The 17,659-nt window shown below is 44.2% G+C and overlaps 1 protein-coding gene and 1 non-coding gene across 6 annotated transcripts in view; both read left to right on the forward strand.

Moving 5' to 3' along the window:
- The window catches only part of TBL1X (transducin beta like 1 X-linked), a 200,259-nt gene that overhangs the window by 98,785 nt on the left and 83,815 nt on the right, over positions 1 to 17,659 (forward strand). Inside the window, exon 1 of one of the 5 annotated variants that reach the window (XM_074359138.1) lies at positions 594 to 762. The exons of the other annotated variants lie outside the window; for them this stretch is intronic. Coding sequence (XP_074215239.1) covers positions 609 to 762 — 154 coding nt within the window. The 5' untranslated portion in view covers positions 594 to 608. Of the gene's footprint in view, positions 1 to 593; positions 763 to 17,659 lie in introns of those variants that run through there. 5 annotated transcript variants of the gene reach the window in all.
- On the forward strand, positions 1,268 to 1,340 carry TRNAS-AGA (transfer RNA serine (anticodon AGA)). Its single transcript has one exon. It is a non-coding gene; the product is annotated as a tRNA-Ser (tRNA).

A 17,659-nucleotide genomic window follows, 5' to 3' on the forward strand; every position in this document is an offset into this window, starting at 1 on the left:
GAACAGGCCTGACCATGACCAGACCCCTGAATATTGTGGGAGCAGAGAGATTGGTGGAGGGAACAAACCAGTCAGTTCATGTGGACTTCGTTACATGTGCTCAGGGGACCATTGGAGAGTTTGTTGAAAGGAGAATGATGCAATCGATGTGGGTTTTAGGGCGTTCGTTCCCTTTGGCAGCAGTGGGGTGCGAGTCTCTGGGGTGAGCAAATCAGTGATAGATTGTGGCAGAAACCTGGGGGGAGTTCAGGGCCAGGAGGGCGGCACCCACGCACTCGGCATCGGCCTTCACCAGCTAATCTCTGACCTCACGGTTGGACCAGCATAAATATGTAGGGTTAGTTACGGCTGGATTCTCGCGGACACGTGTGGTCTCCATGGAGTTTTCAGGAAGGGGGTGTGGGTGAGGGCTGAGGGCTGGCATCTCTTGGTAGGAGTGTGCTCCCGGGCTGGGTGCACAGAGAGGGTATTTCATCACATGCTTGGCAAAGGTGTCTCTGTAAGGGCAGAACTTGTTTCTGGATGTGAGTAGCAGAGGCAGACCCGTCCACTCCCCCTAGAAGTGTAACTTGGAAAAGAATGTCGTTGAAGGAAATGAGGCAGCCAGCATGATGTCTTACGCTCCCGTCACTCTGCTCAGATCCCCCTCCCAGCCCTCTGACTGTGGCACCGAGGAGCTGCAGGACCTCGGGAAGAGATCCCAGGGAACGAGGCGCTGGAGTTGCAGCCCTGACCCATGGCTGTGTGCTTGGTTAGCTACAGGTACTGACTACACCTGCGGGAAGTCAGACGTGCTTACCACAGTGTCGTTTTTCTTCTCCTCCTTAGTATCGCACGCAAATACTGTGTTTCTGAGAGAGATGGTTCTGGGCTCGGTCGTGTTCTGTGCTGTGTGTAGTTCTCATCTGTGGAATGACCTGGAATGGCTCATATTTCTGTTACTATCATGTTACTATTAAAGCTCACTTAGGTGACTTCAAGGCTGGGAAGGATACAGATCATAATCATTAAGGATACATTCTGGCTATGTCTTCTGGTTTCTTTCCTTTTATTGTGGACTAGGAACATTTGAATTTCAGCTTGTCTCACCTCCAGTTTTCTGGTTTCTTGACCAAGGTGAATTATTTCCCTTATAAACCCCTTCCTCTTGGGTTGACAACTCCTGGCTCTTGGACTTTTGCTGTGAAATCAAATCAACAGCAGTGACTGGTCCTGGATTCAAAGCTCATCTGCTTTAAAATATATAGCTTCAGTGGTGTTGGGGTGGGGAGAGTATAGCTCAGTGGTAGAGCACATGCTTAGAATGCATGAGGTCCTGGGTTCAATCCCTGGTACCTCCATTACAGGGAGGGGTTTTATATATACATATATATGTATGTATTTTTTTAAATGGTGGTTGATTAATTAGATAAAGTCAGGTGGTTTTTTCCACACCGAATGTATTACAAGTATTGGATAGAGTTGACTAAAATTTCTTCAACCTTCTTTCTCATGTATGAACTCACTGAATTTCAATTCTTATACATGCTGTTTAATAAATGATAGTAGACCTTGTTCTTTCCCTTTTATAAATGTGAGGAAAGCCTCCACGGTGGCCCTTGTCTTTTCTAACTGTTGGTCGCGGTTGGCTGGATGTGGAATAACAGAATCCAGAAATTTGAAAAGCAGGTTTAGTTCTTGATCACATATTGAACTGTTTGTCATCAGTCCACGTGGAGCTGACATTCTGCTCGTCCTTGTAAATGAGACACCCCACTGCTCGAATCGTAGAGGGATACACTGGAGAACTCTTGGAGTAAATGAAGGTCCCTTTCCCTGCAGATGTCCTCGAAGGTGAAAATTACAGGCAGGCGTATAAACATGCGCAGAGATTTGCTCTGGTTACTCGCTTCTCAGCAAGACCGTCTTTCTCCTTTAAGAAAAACCGTTTCAGAATTTTTAATTAATTCTTCCAGAGGACTCATCGCTGGGGGGATGGAGGGAGAGCTCGTTATGGTAATGGTTTCTCATCCCTTCTGTGGTTTGATGTCACAGACCTTGGGGACCTGTCTAAGCGGTGGTTCCAGGGCCTCTTTTATTGATCTAAAACCTGCACACCACCTCGGTTTTCAGAATAATTATCTAGCCATGCTAAACCCCATAAAAATTGTACTGTTTTGAGAGACCCAAAGATGCAAATGTGGACCTGCATGCAGAGACCACCCTTTTAAACAAACATGCTTCTGTATGTATATTTGGGGGCAGTGTTTTGTCAGCCATGAAATGTCATCTCCGTGATCTGGGATCTTGTATGGGGATCTGCATTCCCACCCAAGCCTCAAGCTCGTCCCAGGACGTGGAGGCAAATGGTGGAGGTGGGGTGACTGTGGTGGAGCGGGGTCATTCGTCTGGGTGGGGGTGGGCCAACATCCCATAGCCAGGACCATAGCCGACCCTCAGGGCTTTTCCTCTGGAAGGCTGTGACGGAAGCTTGTTTGTGGTCACGTCGATTTCTTCAGGCTGCCCTGAGCCTGACCGCAAGCGCTGTGGCTTCCAATAGAAATGTGTTCTGTCACAGTCCCGGAGGCCAGAAGTCCCAAATCCAGGTGTCATCAGGGCTGCCCTCCTCTGAAGGCTGTAGGGGCCCCTCCCTTGCCTCTCTCCTGGCTTCTGTGCTCTCCGTTCACCCTGGACACTCTTGGACCTGAGGGCTCGTCACTCCCATCTCTGCTGCCTCTGTGCGGCTCTGTCTTCGTGCAACCACTTCTTATAAGGACACCCACCTTGGATTAAGGGCCCATTCCACTCCACTGTGCCGTCATTTAATGAAGTGTGTGTGTGTGTGTGTGTGTGTGTAATTAGATGCATTTTCTCTCTCCCTCCTTTATTTTTATTTATTTGATCTATATCTGACCTCTAGCACTGTGTTAGTTCCAAGTGCACATCACAGTGATTGGATACTTCTGTATATTATAAAATGATCACCACAATAAGTCTGGTTACCTTCTGTCACCACACAAAGATACGACATTATTCTGACTGTATTCACCACACTGTGCATTTCATCCCTGTCACCCGTTCATCTTGTAGCTGGGTTTGTACCTCTTCGTCTCCCTCCGTGTCACTCATTCCCCTGTCCCCCTCTTCTCTGCCAGCCACATGTTTCAGTGAGTCTTCTTCTGTTTTGTTGTTTGTTCATGAATTTTGTTTTTTTAGATTCCACCTGTAAGTGAAATCATGCAGTGTTTCTCTTTGTCTGACTTATTTCACTTAGCATAATGCCCTCCAGGTCCATCCATGTTGTCACACATGGCAAGATTTTATTCTTTTTTATGGCTGAGCACTGTTCCAGTGTATATGTCATATTTTCTTTATCCAGTCATCTGTTGATGGACATTTAGGTTGTTTCCATGTCGTGGCAGTTGTAAATAGTGCTGCAGTGAACATAAGGGTGCAAATATCCTTTTAAATTAGTGTTTCTATTTTCTTTGGGAAAATACCTAGAAATGGGATTGCTGAATCATATGGTAGTTCTATTATTTTTAACTTTTTTTGTGTGATTCTTTTCCATTATAGGTTATTACAAGATATTGAATACAGTTCCCTCTGCTATACAGTAAATTGTTATTATTTATCTATTTTATATATAGTGGTATGTATCTGCTAAGCCCATAGTCCTAATTTATCCTTCCCCCACTTTCCCCTTTGGAAACCGAGATATGCTTTCTATGTCTGTGAGTCTGTTTCTGTTTTTTTTGTTTGTTCATTTGTATTATTTTTTTAGATTACACGTATAAGTGGTATTATATTAGATTTCTCTATCTGACTTATTTCACTTAGTATAGTGATCTCTAGGTCCATCCATGTTGCTGCAAATGGCATTGTTTTATTCTTTTTTATGGCTGAGTAGTATTCCATTGTATAAATATACCACAACTTCTTCATCCAGTCATCTGTCAGTGGGCATTTAGGTTGTTTCCATGTCTGGGCTGTTGTAAATAGTGCTGCTGTGAATGCTGGTGTGCATGTGTCTTTTTGAATTAGAGTTTTCCTCTTTTCTGGATATATGCTTAGGAGTGGGATTGCTGGATCATATGGTAACTATTTTTACTTTCTTAAGGAATCTCCATACTGATTTCCATAGCGACTGCACCAATTTACAGCCCCACCAACAGTATAGGAGGATTCCTTTTTCACCACACCCTCTCTAGCATTTATCATTTGTGGACTTTTGAATGATGGTCATTCTGACTGGTGTGAGGTGATACCTCATTGTAGTTTAGATTTGCATTTCTCTGATAATTAGCCATGTTGAGCATCTTCCCATGTATCTATTGGCCATCTCTATATCTTCTTTGGAGAAATATCTGTTTAGTTCTTCTGCCCAATTTCTGATTTGGTTGTTTGTTTTTTTGATATTGAACTGTAAGAGCTGTTTGTCTATTTTGGAAATTAACCCCTTGTCAGTCAAATCGTTTGCAGATATTTTCTTCCAGTCTAGCTTGTCTTGTTTATGATTTCTTTTGCTGTGCTAAAGCTTTTAAGTTTGATTAGGTCCCATTTGTTAATTTTTTCTTTGATTTCTTTTGCCTTGGGAGCCTGATCTAAGAAAATATTGCTATAATTTATGCCAGAGAATGTTTTGCCTGTGTTCTCTTCTAGGAGTTTTATGGTGTCATGTCTTATATTTAAGAATTACCCTTTTTTATTATCTTCTATGCAAAGTTAACAGGAAAAAAAAAGAATGAGAATTTTTCCAGACGTTCCACAAAGGTTACAAAATTTTGCCTTACTCATGGTTTCAAAGTGATAACATCGCATAGCACTAAAAATCGTTCATTCGTTCAGCAGATACTGACACAGATACTGTAGCTCTGTGTGCTAGCGTCAGTAAGGGCTGGAGTTGGCTCTGTGAAGGCCAAGTAGACTGTCAGGGCAGACAACTTTTTAACAGTAACATAAAGCACATCAGATAGAAAGAAATGAACCTGGTGCCCATGAAGTTTTGTCCAGTTTCCTCTGCAGGAAATTATGCTGTGGACAAGGCTTTGGTGCTGAGTTAGACATCTTTCAAGACTCTCCAGTGTTTTGAGGGGGGAAACAGATTAAACACACAACATGTCTGCTCAGAAATGTTCTGTATTTGGAAGCCTCAGAGCGTGGCAGGTGAAACCTTGACCTGTGAATTGCCTCTCTGGGCAGTGGTGGCTTCAGATGGTAAACAGGAGGTTGCCTGGGTGTCATCACTGTGTTTGTCCCTTGGAGACGGACTTGGGGCCTTGGAGGATCAGCTTCCAGTTGCAGCTTGGACTACAGGGAATATGACTTCACATTGTAATTACGGCACCCAAACAAGACCCAGCTTCATTTAGAGTCCCAGTTAGAGCATGTACACATCCATCGGGTCTGTTCACTCTGGGCCTTGATGTCAGACTCATGAGAAAGCTAACGAAACAAACTGAAATTCTGCATCAGAGGAAAATAAATTCTCTTATGTAATATAAGTAATTTAAAGCTACAGAGAAGACTCTTTCTCTCAGGTAAATGTAGTCTTTCATGGTGATACAAAATACAGCACAACTTCTCAAGTCTTTATGTCAAAAACTTGCTTAAATAAGCCAGACAAGTTTAGGATTTACCTCATAGTGAATCAAGAACTTAAAGTAGGAACTTTTCTTCAAATCTAATGAAAAAATGCCACTTGTACCATTTGGACCTGCAAATGCCTAGCTGAGGGCAGCAAGTGATTTATTTGCCTGGGGAAAATTTAGTGGAAAAATACCAGTCTGGTTTGTAAGGCTGCATGAATCTGGAAGGTAAATGATTTATCAGGTAGACCCAGATTTTACTAAAAAAGAACTACTTGGTAGTGGCAGATAGATCCATGTAGTTTGCTGGATCTTATGTTTGTTTTGCTTGCATGCTTGGCTGAAGGCAAACCCATGGAATTAAGTAATAATTGGCTCAGAGCGGGTGGAGGGGGCGCGAACGGATGGGACTAGTTTCTGTGCCACTCTTCTTTCATCTTCACTGACACACTCCAGCTTCGGCCCCTGTTTCGTTGTTGGTCACCGTGTAACAAATTGCCCCAGCACTCAACTGCTGAAGACAACAGACATTTATTATCCTCGCGCCCCCCCCCCCCCCATTTCTGAGAGTCAGGAATCCAAGCACAGATTAGCTGGAATGTTCTGGCTCAAGGTCTCTCACAAATTGTAGTCAGCACATCGGTCCAGGCTACAGTCTCTGAAAGTGGTCCTGGGCCGGAGGGTCAATCCCAAGGTCGTTCACAAACGTGGCAGTTGGCGGGAGGCTCCAGTTCCTCCCCTCTTTGCAGGGCTGCCCATGACTGGCTTCTTGGTGCCTGGTGCCTGGTCCGGCATGCTGGAAGCCATAGTGCTCGCATAACCTCATCTCTTAAGTGACTGCCTTTACTTCAGTCATGTTCTCTGGTCACACAGACCATCCTGGAGGATGTGGATTTGGGCTGTTCCAGGATTCAGATACTAGGAGGTGGGGCTCTTTGGACACCATCTAAGAGGCTGCCTAAACACAGCCCTCTTTCACTTTTTACCATAAATTGGCGTCTCGGTTAGAGAATTACTCATTTGAGTCCATAGTCAATTACCAGAAAATGCTGGGGAAGTTCTTTATTTGCCACGTGTGTGCCCTAACCTTTGGAGCATTGGAATCTACACATACTCTTGCTTTACTGCATAGTTAAATAAAAATTATGGATCAGGATTGTGTTCTTAATTATATTCTTGGACAGAAAAATGGTTTCCATCCCATCAAATGAAAACATCCTTTGAGCCCATAGAGGACGTGCCCCATCAGCTCCTGTCTCCGCCATAAATTCACGTTAATCTCCCACTCACTGTCAGAATCCCACCGCCGCTCCCCGTGCCTTCTGCTCCAAGGCATGTAGGAAATGCTGACCTTTCCTTTTCAAAATAATGAAAGAACTGAATTACCCCCTTTTTAAAAATTGTCGTCTGTGCAGAGTTAACAGGAAAAGAAATGCGAATTTTTCCATTCACAAAGCTTACAAAATTTTATCTTACTTATGGTTTCAACGATGATAACATCGCATAGCGCTAATCGTTCATTCGTTCAGCAGATACTGACACAGATACTGTAGCTCTGTGTGCAGGCATCAGTGAGGGCTGGAGTTGGTGCTGTGAAGGCAGAGTAGGGTATCAGGGCAGACAACATTTTAATAGTAACATAAGGTACATCAGATAGGAAGAAATGAACCTGGTGCCCAGGAATTCCATTTTGTAGACTTTGGACAATCAGGATGACTCAATGAACATCTCAGAGGATCCTACGATTTTACAGTTGAGAGGGGAATCTTCGAGATTCTCCCATGTTTTCTAGACAAGGCAGCTACAGAGCAGCGAGGGGAGCGCTTCCCCGAAGACAGAGCTGGAGCTGTCACGAGGTGGGTCCCGAGAGTCTGACCCCCACGGCAGCGGGCGTCCCCGCACCAGGCTGGCTCTGTCGGCATCTGCATGGTCAGAGGGCCCCGGGTGATTCATTCGCGTGCATGTCTCAGCTCTGGGGCTACATTAGCCTGCCCTGCGTGTTGCAGATCACTTTGGCATGAACCTTGGAGATGCCAGTGTTTCCATCTTTAAAGGCAGCTCGTGGCCCTCAGCCTGAGACCCAGGGCTTGGTGGCCAGCCCCTTCCTGCTTGAGGTTTTCCCTGATGGACTCTCATCTTCCCTGCTTTTCAAGTTCAGTGACAGCAGATAGCCAAAGGTCCCTAAGGTGGGAAGAAGCTGAAAATAAAATAAGAAAGAAAGAGAATGACATTTTGAATGGTGGAAATGGGGACTTTGTAAAGGTTGCAGCTTGACAGTATGGTGTGTGTGTGTTTCCTCCAGGGTTGGCAGGGCTAGTGTTTTGTGACGTGCTGAAGGTTCGCAGGGGGGCAAACTCACCGAACTCTGAAAGAGTGATGGGTGGTTTTGCCTCAGTAACAGCGTTAGGTAAATCGGGAATGGAAGGAATGATATACATATACATTATTTAAAATTTCTTTAGTTACTGTATTTCAAACTTTTTTCAGATTTACCCTTTCTTCCACGAATGTCCTTTTTCTGTCTCAGGATCGCATCCAGACCACCCCTCTGAATTTAGTCGTCGTGGGCCCATGTTTCCTCTGGGCTGTGACAGTTTCTCACACTTTGCTTGTTTTTTATGGCTCTGATCGTTTTAGGAAATACTGGTCATGAATGTTGTGGAATGTCCTTCAGTGTGGGTCTGGCTGGCGTTAGGCTGGAGTTCTGAGTTTGGGAAGGAGGACTGCAGAGGTCAGGGCCTTTCTGGTCATGTCACATTGAAGGTATGGACCATCAGCATGACTTCCTCTGATGGGCTCAGCTTGATCCTGGGCTTTGGAGGCCATGTCCTGGGTTTCTGCTACCAAGTACCGCTTTTCCTTTCCCTGTGCTGTTCCTTCAAACCCATACTCAGGTGTAGGGGGTGCAAGTTAAGTGTCAGCTCCTAGAGAGCTTACGTTAAAATATTGAAATGCAAATGGATCCACCAACCTCTTGACAGAAGGGAACAGACCCTTTTCTTGGAATGTGGATCCAATCATTCTAGTCTGAGGTCAACTTTCCTTGGAAGTTGTACCCCTGACGCACCCTCTGTGGTTGCCAGTGTTGATTTCTTCAAAGTGGAGTGGGACTTTACCGGCATTTGTGCAACCGCCTCAGTGCAGAATCCACCTGCAGATTTATGCCTTTCCCCAGATCTCTTCCCATACCTTGTCCACCTACCATCATTTCCGGGATCCATTTTTGTGTGGCCATTTCTGTTAGGTAAGTCTACGACAAAGCATCTGGACTGGTTTTGGTAGGAAGATAAAATTGTGCTCCTAGTTCATTAGTTTATATAACATAAATTACTTTTCATAAATGCAGTAATAAGTCCAACTGGCATAAGCAGGTTTGGGTCTAGTGGACACTTTGGATTACGAAGCACACAGGTCACCGGCTCTGGCAGAAAGGCCCTGGGCCCATGGAAAGGAAGGCAGCCCCAGCCCAGTGAGCTCCGGGGCCTGTGGGCAGCTGTCAGCACGTCCGCAGAACAGACAGTCTTGGTTAATTCAGCGACAAGGTCAAGTGGAGGCCTCGTTAAGAGACCGTCTTCTCCACGTATTTTTAGAAGCGGCAAATATCAACCATAAATATTTAATGTTGTGTTTATAGACTTTGGCATCATAAAACTTCAAAAAGGTGACTCAGAGGAGGTTGGTAAGTGTGTACCTCAAAGAGAAAAGAATCTCCTAACACACTGCAGTGTGTAAGGAAAACCATCATTGACAGCCTTAGAAAAGAAGTAACTAGGTAAATAGTTATATCTTATTTATCGTAGTCATACTCAACCAGATGAGGCATTAGTAATGATTCTTTGCTGGCTAGGGTTTTCATAACTCTTTCCTGATTTTAAAAATAATGTGCTCTAAGTAATGAGCAATTTGGAAAAATAGAACTAAATCTGCAAAGAAAATAAAAACGTCTCAACCTACCCAGAGCAGTTCCCCATCAGCATTTTGGTGTATTTTCTTCCAAATGTTTATATTCATGTGTGTGTAACGTCATGTCTGTTCAGCTTTGTGCCACGGCTCTTCCACTTAACCTTACAAGTGAGCATTTGATCATCAGCTGACTTTTACTGAAAATATTTTCATGTATCTATCCCGTCAAGTGCATGTACTGTAATTGATTTAACATGTGCTATTGGAGATTTAGATTGCTTCCAATTTTTGCTTTAGGATAGATTGCTGCAAAGAGAGCTGTAGGGCTTTTGAGACCGATTACCAAATTGCTTTCCTGAAAGGCTGTGCCAATTGTGATGCGTTGCCAGGGGCTGGGGGTTGGGTGCCGGCCTTTCAGACGGCTCACATGACTGTGGTCAACCAAGCTGAGAATGCAGGCACTTCTTTTTCTTTCTTGCTTTCTTTCTTTTTTTTTTTTTTTGCATTTCTTTGATTACTAATGAGGTGGAATATTTCGTCTTGTTTGCCAGTCATTTGCGTTTGTTTTCCTATGAATTAGACACAAGCTGCTTTGCAGGCACATCGCAGGTTCTGTTTTGAACGTTCTGTTTTCCGGGTTACACGTGAAGGCCAGCTGTTTTAAAGATTGCAATGTTGAAATTTCAGCTAAATGAACCATTTATGATGTTTGCTGGGACATTAGTCTCCTGACTTTAGCCATACTGTGAGTTTGCATATCAGGGCTGCATGTTAAACAGAAGTTAAGTCCAGAAAGCAAGAAGGCAAGTTAGCAAATTAATTTGTTGCTTGGATTCTACCTACACATGCACTCTGTCGTTAGCTCTTTGACCCCTTTCTCTCCAGCTGTCGTGTGTGTGAGTTATGAGTGCTGGTTAATGAGGGGTGATGTGTTTGAATGTCACCGGGATAATCTGGATTCAGTGGCTCATCTCTTATTTCCCAATGTGTTTGTCAAAAGACAGTATTTTTATAGAATGACATCTGTAGGAAAAGCACAGATCCCGGTTAGCCAATAAAAGGTTTAAAAATACATGTGATTATAAACTGGCCAGCTTGCCAGTTTGTTTCTACTTGTCATTAGCCAAAGTTTGTTTCCCAAGGATGTGTGTATATGTGTGAATGAGTGTATACATGTGACATATGTTTTATTGTGCAAATGAATTAATCAAGTATCTATTATGTGACAAGCTCTGTGCTGTGCTGGAAGCATTGGGCTGTTTTGTAGTGCACTGGGGACCAAGAGAGAATTGTTTGTGTTCTATATTGCTCTGAAGTCATTATTCAGATGTCTCTGCACTGGCTGTTACTGCTCTCTTTCACCGTTTTGTAACATCACACAGTTAGAAAGCTTTGCAAACGTCAAATTTCAGTTCCTCCTTTTATAGTGTTTAAGTATTTCTCTTTTTTTATTCTCTAAAGAAAGCTTTCCAAACTTTGAAATGAAACTAATGAAAGGGGAGGGAAAAGATGATTCAGAAATGATGGAGAGGTTGCTAAAAACAAACTGCTGTGGTACTTTGGGGTTACAGTGTCTGTCGTTCTACAGCGTAACAGACTTAGCTTCTTATTGGTGTTTGTATATTTTCACTCAGAATTAGGTTGAATAGGTGAGAGTTTAGCCGTGAATCATTTCCTGATTCTAAATGTCAGTGGATGAGATAACACATGGAAAATGGCCATATTTCTGTAATAACGTGTATCTTCTCAGGACTCAAGATTCTGTTTCCTCTCTGTTTTTTACTCCTACAAACCAGGAGTGGTTTTCTTTGTTCTACATGGTGCGGCGCGCAGAGAAATGGGGATGGAGGCAGCAGCAGCAGCACCGCCAAGTTCCTTCCAAAGTGTGGCTCCGTTTCTCAGGGCACGTGTGGGTGCACCCACGTGCAGGGTGCCAGTGTTGTCCGTACACAGACGGAATCCATTTTCTCAGCCCAGATAATAACACTCAAATGCTCTCTTGTAATGTCGCGTCATTTACATCCTGCCAGATGAATTGCTTCTCCTTAATGCCAACCCCTCTGTGGGTGGCTTTTTTATTAGTTCAAATTAGAACTTAAAGTGGCCGTCACATGTCTCTTGGTAAAACAGAGACTATTGAGTGTTCAGTTTGTCGCACCATTGGTGGGTTGCCTGCAGTTACCCCATGCCAGACGCCCAGGCATCTGCAAGGTGTTGAATCTCCCAGGCTTAGAGTGTGTGGGGCTTAATGAAACCTTAAAGTGAGAGCTGACAGTTTAAGGGGCAGGGCATCCTATCTTAAGGGGGGTTTACAGTAGCAATAAGAGCAAGAGTAACTCAGGGCAGTCCTGGTTAAGATACCTGGGGTCATCCCATCTTAGGCAGTGGCAGGCTGGTACTGTTGACCACGGTGCACTGCCCCCTGTAGCATCATCCTCTTTGGTCTCCCGTGGCAACCCACTAGTAAGAGTGGCACCAGTGTGGGGATGTTATGTCACCTCCAGTTTACAGTGGAGGCCACCTCAGCCAGGCTGGGTCCTTGCCCAGGTGCTCTGCGGTGAACCCTGCAAGTTCACGGTCCACCTTGCTGTTCAGTGGCCCAGGTGGCTCTGAAACCGAAATACGGTGCACACACGGGTGAGAGGTCGGCGTCTGCCCCACACACAAGCATCCTTCTGATGACCGCTTTGCGGCTTTCTGACACCCACGAGCTTTCACCCGGACCTCACTCAGGTGTCTGACGGAACTTCTCGTAAGTCACTGTATTACAAATAACGTCAAACAGAAGATCACTTTTTTCCTAGAGAAGGCTGGTCTTCAACTAGAACAATTTGTGATTATTAATCTGTTTCAAAGTGGTCAAGGAATAAAGATGCTATCAGCACATAATTAAATATTTGCCATGGATACAGTTAAAGGAGGTCCCCCCAAAAGCTCTATGCCTTCATCTTGCTGACTTTAATCTACACATTTTAGAGTCTGCAGGCACCATAGAAACCATCTGGCTTTGCACTGTCCAGTAGAAATAGAATGCAAGCCACGAATGTAATTTAAACTTTTCTAGTAGCCACAGTAAGAAAAGGTAAAAAGAAACCATGAAATTAATACTGCAGTATGTATCTAAATGCATATTAGGTTAATATTATTTGCAATACATATTTTAATATATAATAATCCAATATCTTCTAATTAACTCTGTATATCCAGAATAGTATTATTTCAACAAATGATCCATATTAAAAAAGTTTTCCAAGAGACATTTTATGGTCTTTCCTTTTTCAGACCGGGTCTGCAAAATCCAGTGTCTCATTTTCACCTATAGCACATCTCCATTTGGACTCAGCATATTGGTCAGTCCAACCTGAGACCCCCAAACTCCAATATCTACCAAAAATTGTGAAAATAAACTCATATTATGAAAAATAATTTTCAAACATTATTTTTAGGAAGGAAGAGTTTTACACTTGGGCAGTTTGTGGTTTTTAATCTATTTGGAATTGGGTGAGAAGAAGGATGTTGTAGGGACATCATTTAAAAATTTGCACGTGGACCAATTAAAGAAGAGTCATGTGGCCTAGAGAGTCCCGGTACCCTTCCATCCTGCAGACCACAGGCAAAGGGTTTTAGCTGCTGAAGACTTCCTCGTAGCCATGCTGACCTGCGCTGCCCAGGAAGGTGGCTGCTAGCCACATGGAGCTGTGGAGTACCCCAGTGTGGCTAGGGTCACACTGGGGAACAGACGTGAGAACTGTATTTGCTTTTAATTGACTTGAATTTAAACATAGGTCCTCAATTCAGCTTTTGGAAAAGTTTTATGTTGAGAACCCCATGGGTATGTGAGTTTGCGTTTTCAGTGTACATTTTCTGAACTGTAATAGAAGTCATGTATTTCCAGTGAAAATTTAGTTTCCTGATTGAAATGTGCTACAAGTGGAAACTACATAGACTTTTGGGGATTTTGGAGATTTGGTAGGAAAAAGGAATACAGAAGATCTCAGTAATTTTTTATTTTAGTACGGACTATAGTTGAAATGATACTATTTGGAAAATATGGGTTAAATTTAAATAAATAGTGAAAATTCATTTCACCGGTCTCTCTTTATATTTTTAATTTTTTTAGTCTTAATGTCAGCTGGCCTGACATTTCCTTTGGACTATGCAGATCTCAATCTGAGTTCTCACATGACAAAGGAGGGAAGCAATGCTTGAAATTCCAAGCTGTTGGTTGGCGATAAAATCCCAGCCTGAACACGGGGCCCTGCTTTCACTCTCACCCTCGGAAAAGCATTCCGTACACTCGAGTGAGTCAGGCTGACGACTTGTTTGGCTCACCGTGAGGCGTGTTTGTGTGTGGCTATCCGCCTCCCGTGTGCCAGTCCCCACTTTGGATGTGTCAGTTGTTGGCCATGAGCAGGTGGGGCTCACTTAGAAGGGAGCAGGTCCTTGGTCTACGCTGTTTTTCTTACTGCTCGGCATCTCCCTGAGATAAAGATGGGTATTCCCAGTGTTCACTTAAGGGACAAAGTCTCAAACAGATTGACTAATTTGATGGTGACTGTGGAAACTAGTAAGGGTACAGAGCCAGGAGTTACACCCAGGGCAGCCTACAGCTGATGCCTCCTCTGATGAAGGGGATGTTTTTCAAGCTTTGTTTATGTGGTGAAACACCCCAGGGCACGCCAGAGAATTAAAACTGGTTCGAAAATGCACTGAATACTTAGGTTTCTGACCAGGAAATCATTTGTAGCTGTAGTTTTATTTCTTTACTCCCTCTTCCCTGTTGATGAATCTGTGTTATATGAGGTTAGTTAGCAGCTTTTAACCTTTCTGGAAGGTAGGTTGGAATTCAGAAGGTGAGTCGTTCAAGTCAGCTGGTGGCCTAAGATGTAACTCTCTTTAACTTTGGGGGGTGGGGTGAGGGACCTCTTTCTCCCTGCAGCACTGCCTCACAATGGAGGCTCCAACATTCTGTCGTACCTCATGTGTGGAATGGCTGCTGTAGCTCCTGCCATCACATCACATCCCCATTCCAGTCCCTGAGAAGGACTGAGGAGGGGGACTTCATTGCCTTTACAAGCACAGTTGTGAAGGTTCATATTTGAGTTCTGCTCGTAGCCATTGGCCTGTGACCCATGGAAAGCTTATACTTTGGGGAAGGGGGTGTGTGGCCATGTATCCACCTAAAATCCACGTGTCCTATTTTCAAAGGGCTAAGAGGGGAAGTGGATAATGATAATCTAGGTGACTCACCCTCGACCCTGCCCTCACTCTGGTGGGAAAGTGACATTACTAAAATAATACACATTAGATGCAGAATTGTAGACTGTGGGACAGTGTCGTATATGATGTGACAAGAGCTTCTGCAGAGAGCATCGCTGTCCCATCTTTGGAAGCGCAGCTTTGAGTACCTCCTGCCTCTCACCCACTGCTTACTCTGAGTTGTAGCCAGGTGACCAGATTTCTTTGTGGACAACGTGGGAGTGTGATCTACCCCGTGTCACAAGTACTGAATGGAGTGATGGAGATGAAGGGGGAGCATCTTTGTTGCCTTTCTCATCTCGGGTGGGAGATGCTCTGATGCAGTGCTGGGAGCTGTCTCTTGGCACAACATGTGCTGTTTATAACGCAAGCTTCTTGTACAGGAGGAACTTGTCTTCTGTCTCCAGGACCCTTCCCACTGCATAGCATGTCATATACTGTCTGCACATGTGAAGCTCTCAATGAACAGAGATGTTCTTCTGTCTCTTGCATTCACTCCGTCTCTTAGAGGAACATGGTCCCCCAGCCATGAATGTTTACTGAGCACCTAGTGCATGTGTCAGGAACTCTTGTAGCTGCAGGGAAAATAGCGGTGAACAAAGCAGACAAAAAATCTCAAATTCTAGTGGGTAAAAATACCTGTTCACTATGGCATGTTGGGTGTTTGGTGCCAAAAATGAGAGCGTGTGAAGTCACTTTGATATTTGCATTTATCTTATACTTCATAAGTTTCAAAGACGGGCAGTATTTACCAAAGCGCAGATACTAGCAATTGTAGACACTCCCCCACCCACCAAAGAAGAATCCAGCAGAAATGTTGAGTATTGATTGAATGCTTTTAAATGTTATTATGGTGTATTTGAATTACTTGTTGATAATTATCAGCCATGTAATTAGAAAATTAAAGTTCATTTAAGATCTTTTTCTGTTTCCAACAAATATGTAAAACACCACCTTCTTTCATATAATAGCACTTGATTGGGAAAAAAAACCAACACTCTGTAGTGTATCTTTGCCAATTAGAAAGATTATAAAGAAAAGTGGGTTCCTCCTGGGGTTTGTGGAGAAATGAGCAGATGTAATGATTTTCCCTGGGCATGGTCTCATTTAAACTACTGAGAAGTTTATAGCCATGCAGGTTGAATGGGGTTATTAGTGATTCAGGGGAGAACTGAACTGATGAGTAAGTAGCCCCTGATTTTGTTTTAATAAGATATTCTGACCCAATAAGGTAAATTCAGACTGTATTTTCTTACAGTGGCAGTGCTGTTACAATTTATGCAAATGGAACATTTTTATTGTTACTAAGCCTTTCATAGTATTTTGCTTTCCAGGGAGCTTTGTAAATCATTATAATTATTTTTACGCAGCACATCGATTCTAAATGCTCCTCTTGACCTGCCAGCGTGAATTTCCATTTGGTGAGGATCACGCTGTTAAGTGGAGGTCTGTGCCCTGTGGAAATCAGGGAGAGGGCAGTGCAGTCCAGGCGTTGGAGGCTACAACGTGTGGCAGAGCGCTTCCTCACGTGTACGGCGGACTTTTATCCCCCAAGGTGCCAGTGGGAGCAGCACCATTTACGAGGCGTGCTTAAATGTGGACTTGGGCCGTCTGACACCACCTGACTAATTGAGCCATTAAAATCCAGTAGGAATAGTGCGATGGGGGATGAACAGCTACAAGACACCATATGTTTTATTTGACTGATTAGTTTTGGGCTGAACTGGCTAGATTTTTGGTGTGTGGCAGGCATTCTGATGAAACAGTATTTATGATGATGGTCTACTGCGTTTATGTAGATACCTTGTAAATTCTTAGCCCGTTTATGTACGTCTGATCAGTTTGGTCTTCTCCCCCTCTCTCCCTCCATCCCTCCATCCCTCCGCAGAGCCTGCCCTGATCGTGCACGTGGGGTCTCTGGTGAGAGCGGTGCAGGACCACATGCAAAGTGCCTTCTAGGTGGAGGAAAAGGTTAGACTCATTCAGACCTAGAAGATTCAGACCGTCCTTGGGCTTTTGTCTTGTTCTTTTTTCCATTTTGATGAAGCTGATGCTCTAAATGTACATATTTTTGTAGGAAATATGATGCATTGATAGTGGTATTGTCTGACCTATAATTCGTAAAATTGAGTGGCATATCTACAGTGTTTTCAGTCTGTAAAGCTTTGGGAGCATGTGCATGCTTCCCAGTGGGAGTTAACCTGTGGAGGCTGAAGGAGTGGCAGGGGTGCAGCGTGAGCGTTATTTTTCAGGACAGTAACTTTAGAAGAGAGAAATGTTGAAGCTCTCTGGACTGCCGGACTGTGAGGCCATCCTCCCTGCCGTTGCTGGTTACAATGTGAAGAGTCTTTGAGCGCTGGAAAAAGACAGCAAGATAGAGCTCCTGCCAGCAGAAAGAAGGTGCCTTATAGACAACATAGGAGCGGGGGTAGGGGGAGGTTACACTTGTCTAGAACAGGAACACTGGCTCCAGGAAGAACAGATAAATGCATCAGGTACGAGGAAGGGGATAGACTGGGTTTCCGAACCTCAGTGCTGTTGACATTTGGTCCTAGATCATTTTCGGTGGTGGGAGCTGTCGTCTGCACCGTGGAATGTTGAGTAGCATCCTGGGTCTCTCCCTACTAGATTCCAGCGACTCTCCCCTCAACAGTTACGGCATCCAAAAACGTCTCCAGATATTGCCAGATGTCCCAGGTAGGCGGGGGGGGGGGAGGAGCCTCACCCCCAGGTGAGAACCAGCAGAATAAGGAGGTAAATGCAAACAGATATGAGGGTCTTAGGTCTTGCATTTGGAGGGGGCAGCAGAACTTCAAGAGGCCATCACAGCACCTTGAAGTAGGTTCTGTCGTGGCCAAGAAGGCAGGATACCGTGGGAGCCCAAGGAGGGACCCTGCAAATCATTCCTCTTGGGGTCCAGAGGGCTTTGA

The sequence above is a fragment of the Camelus bactrianus genome, chromosome X (genome assembly GCF_048773025.1).
Source record: "Camelus bactrianus isolate YW-2024 breed Bactrian camel chromosome X, ASM4877302v1, whole genome shotgun sequence".
Taxonomy (NCBI): domain Eukaryota; kingdom Metazoa; phylum Chordata; class Mammalia; order Artiodactyla; family Camelidae; genus Camelus; species Camelus bactrianus.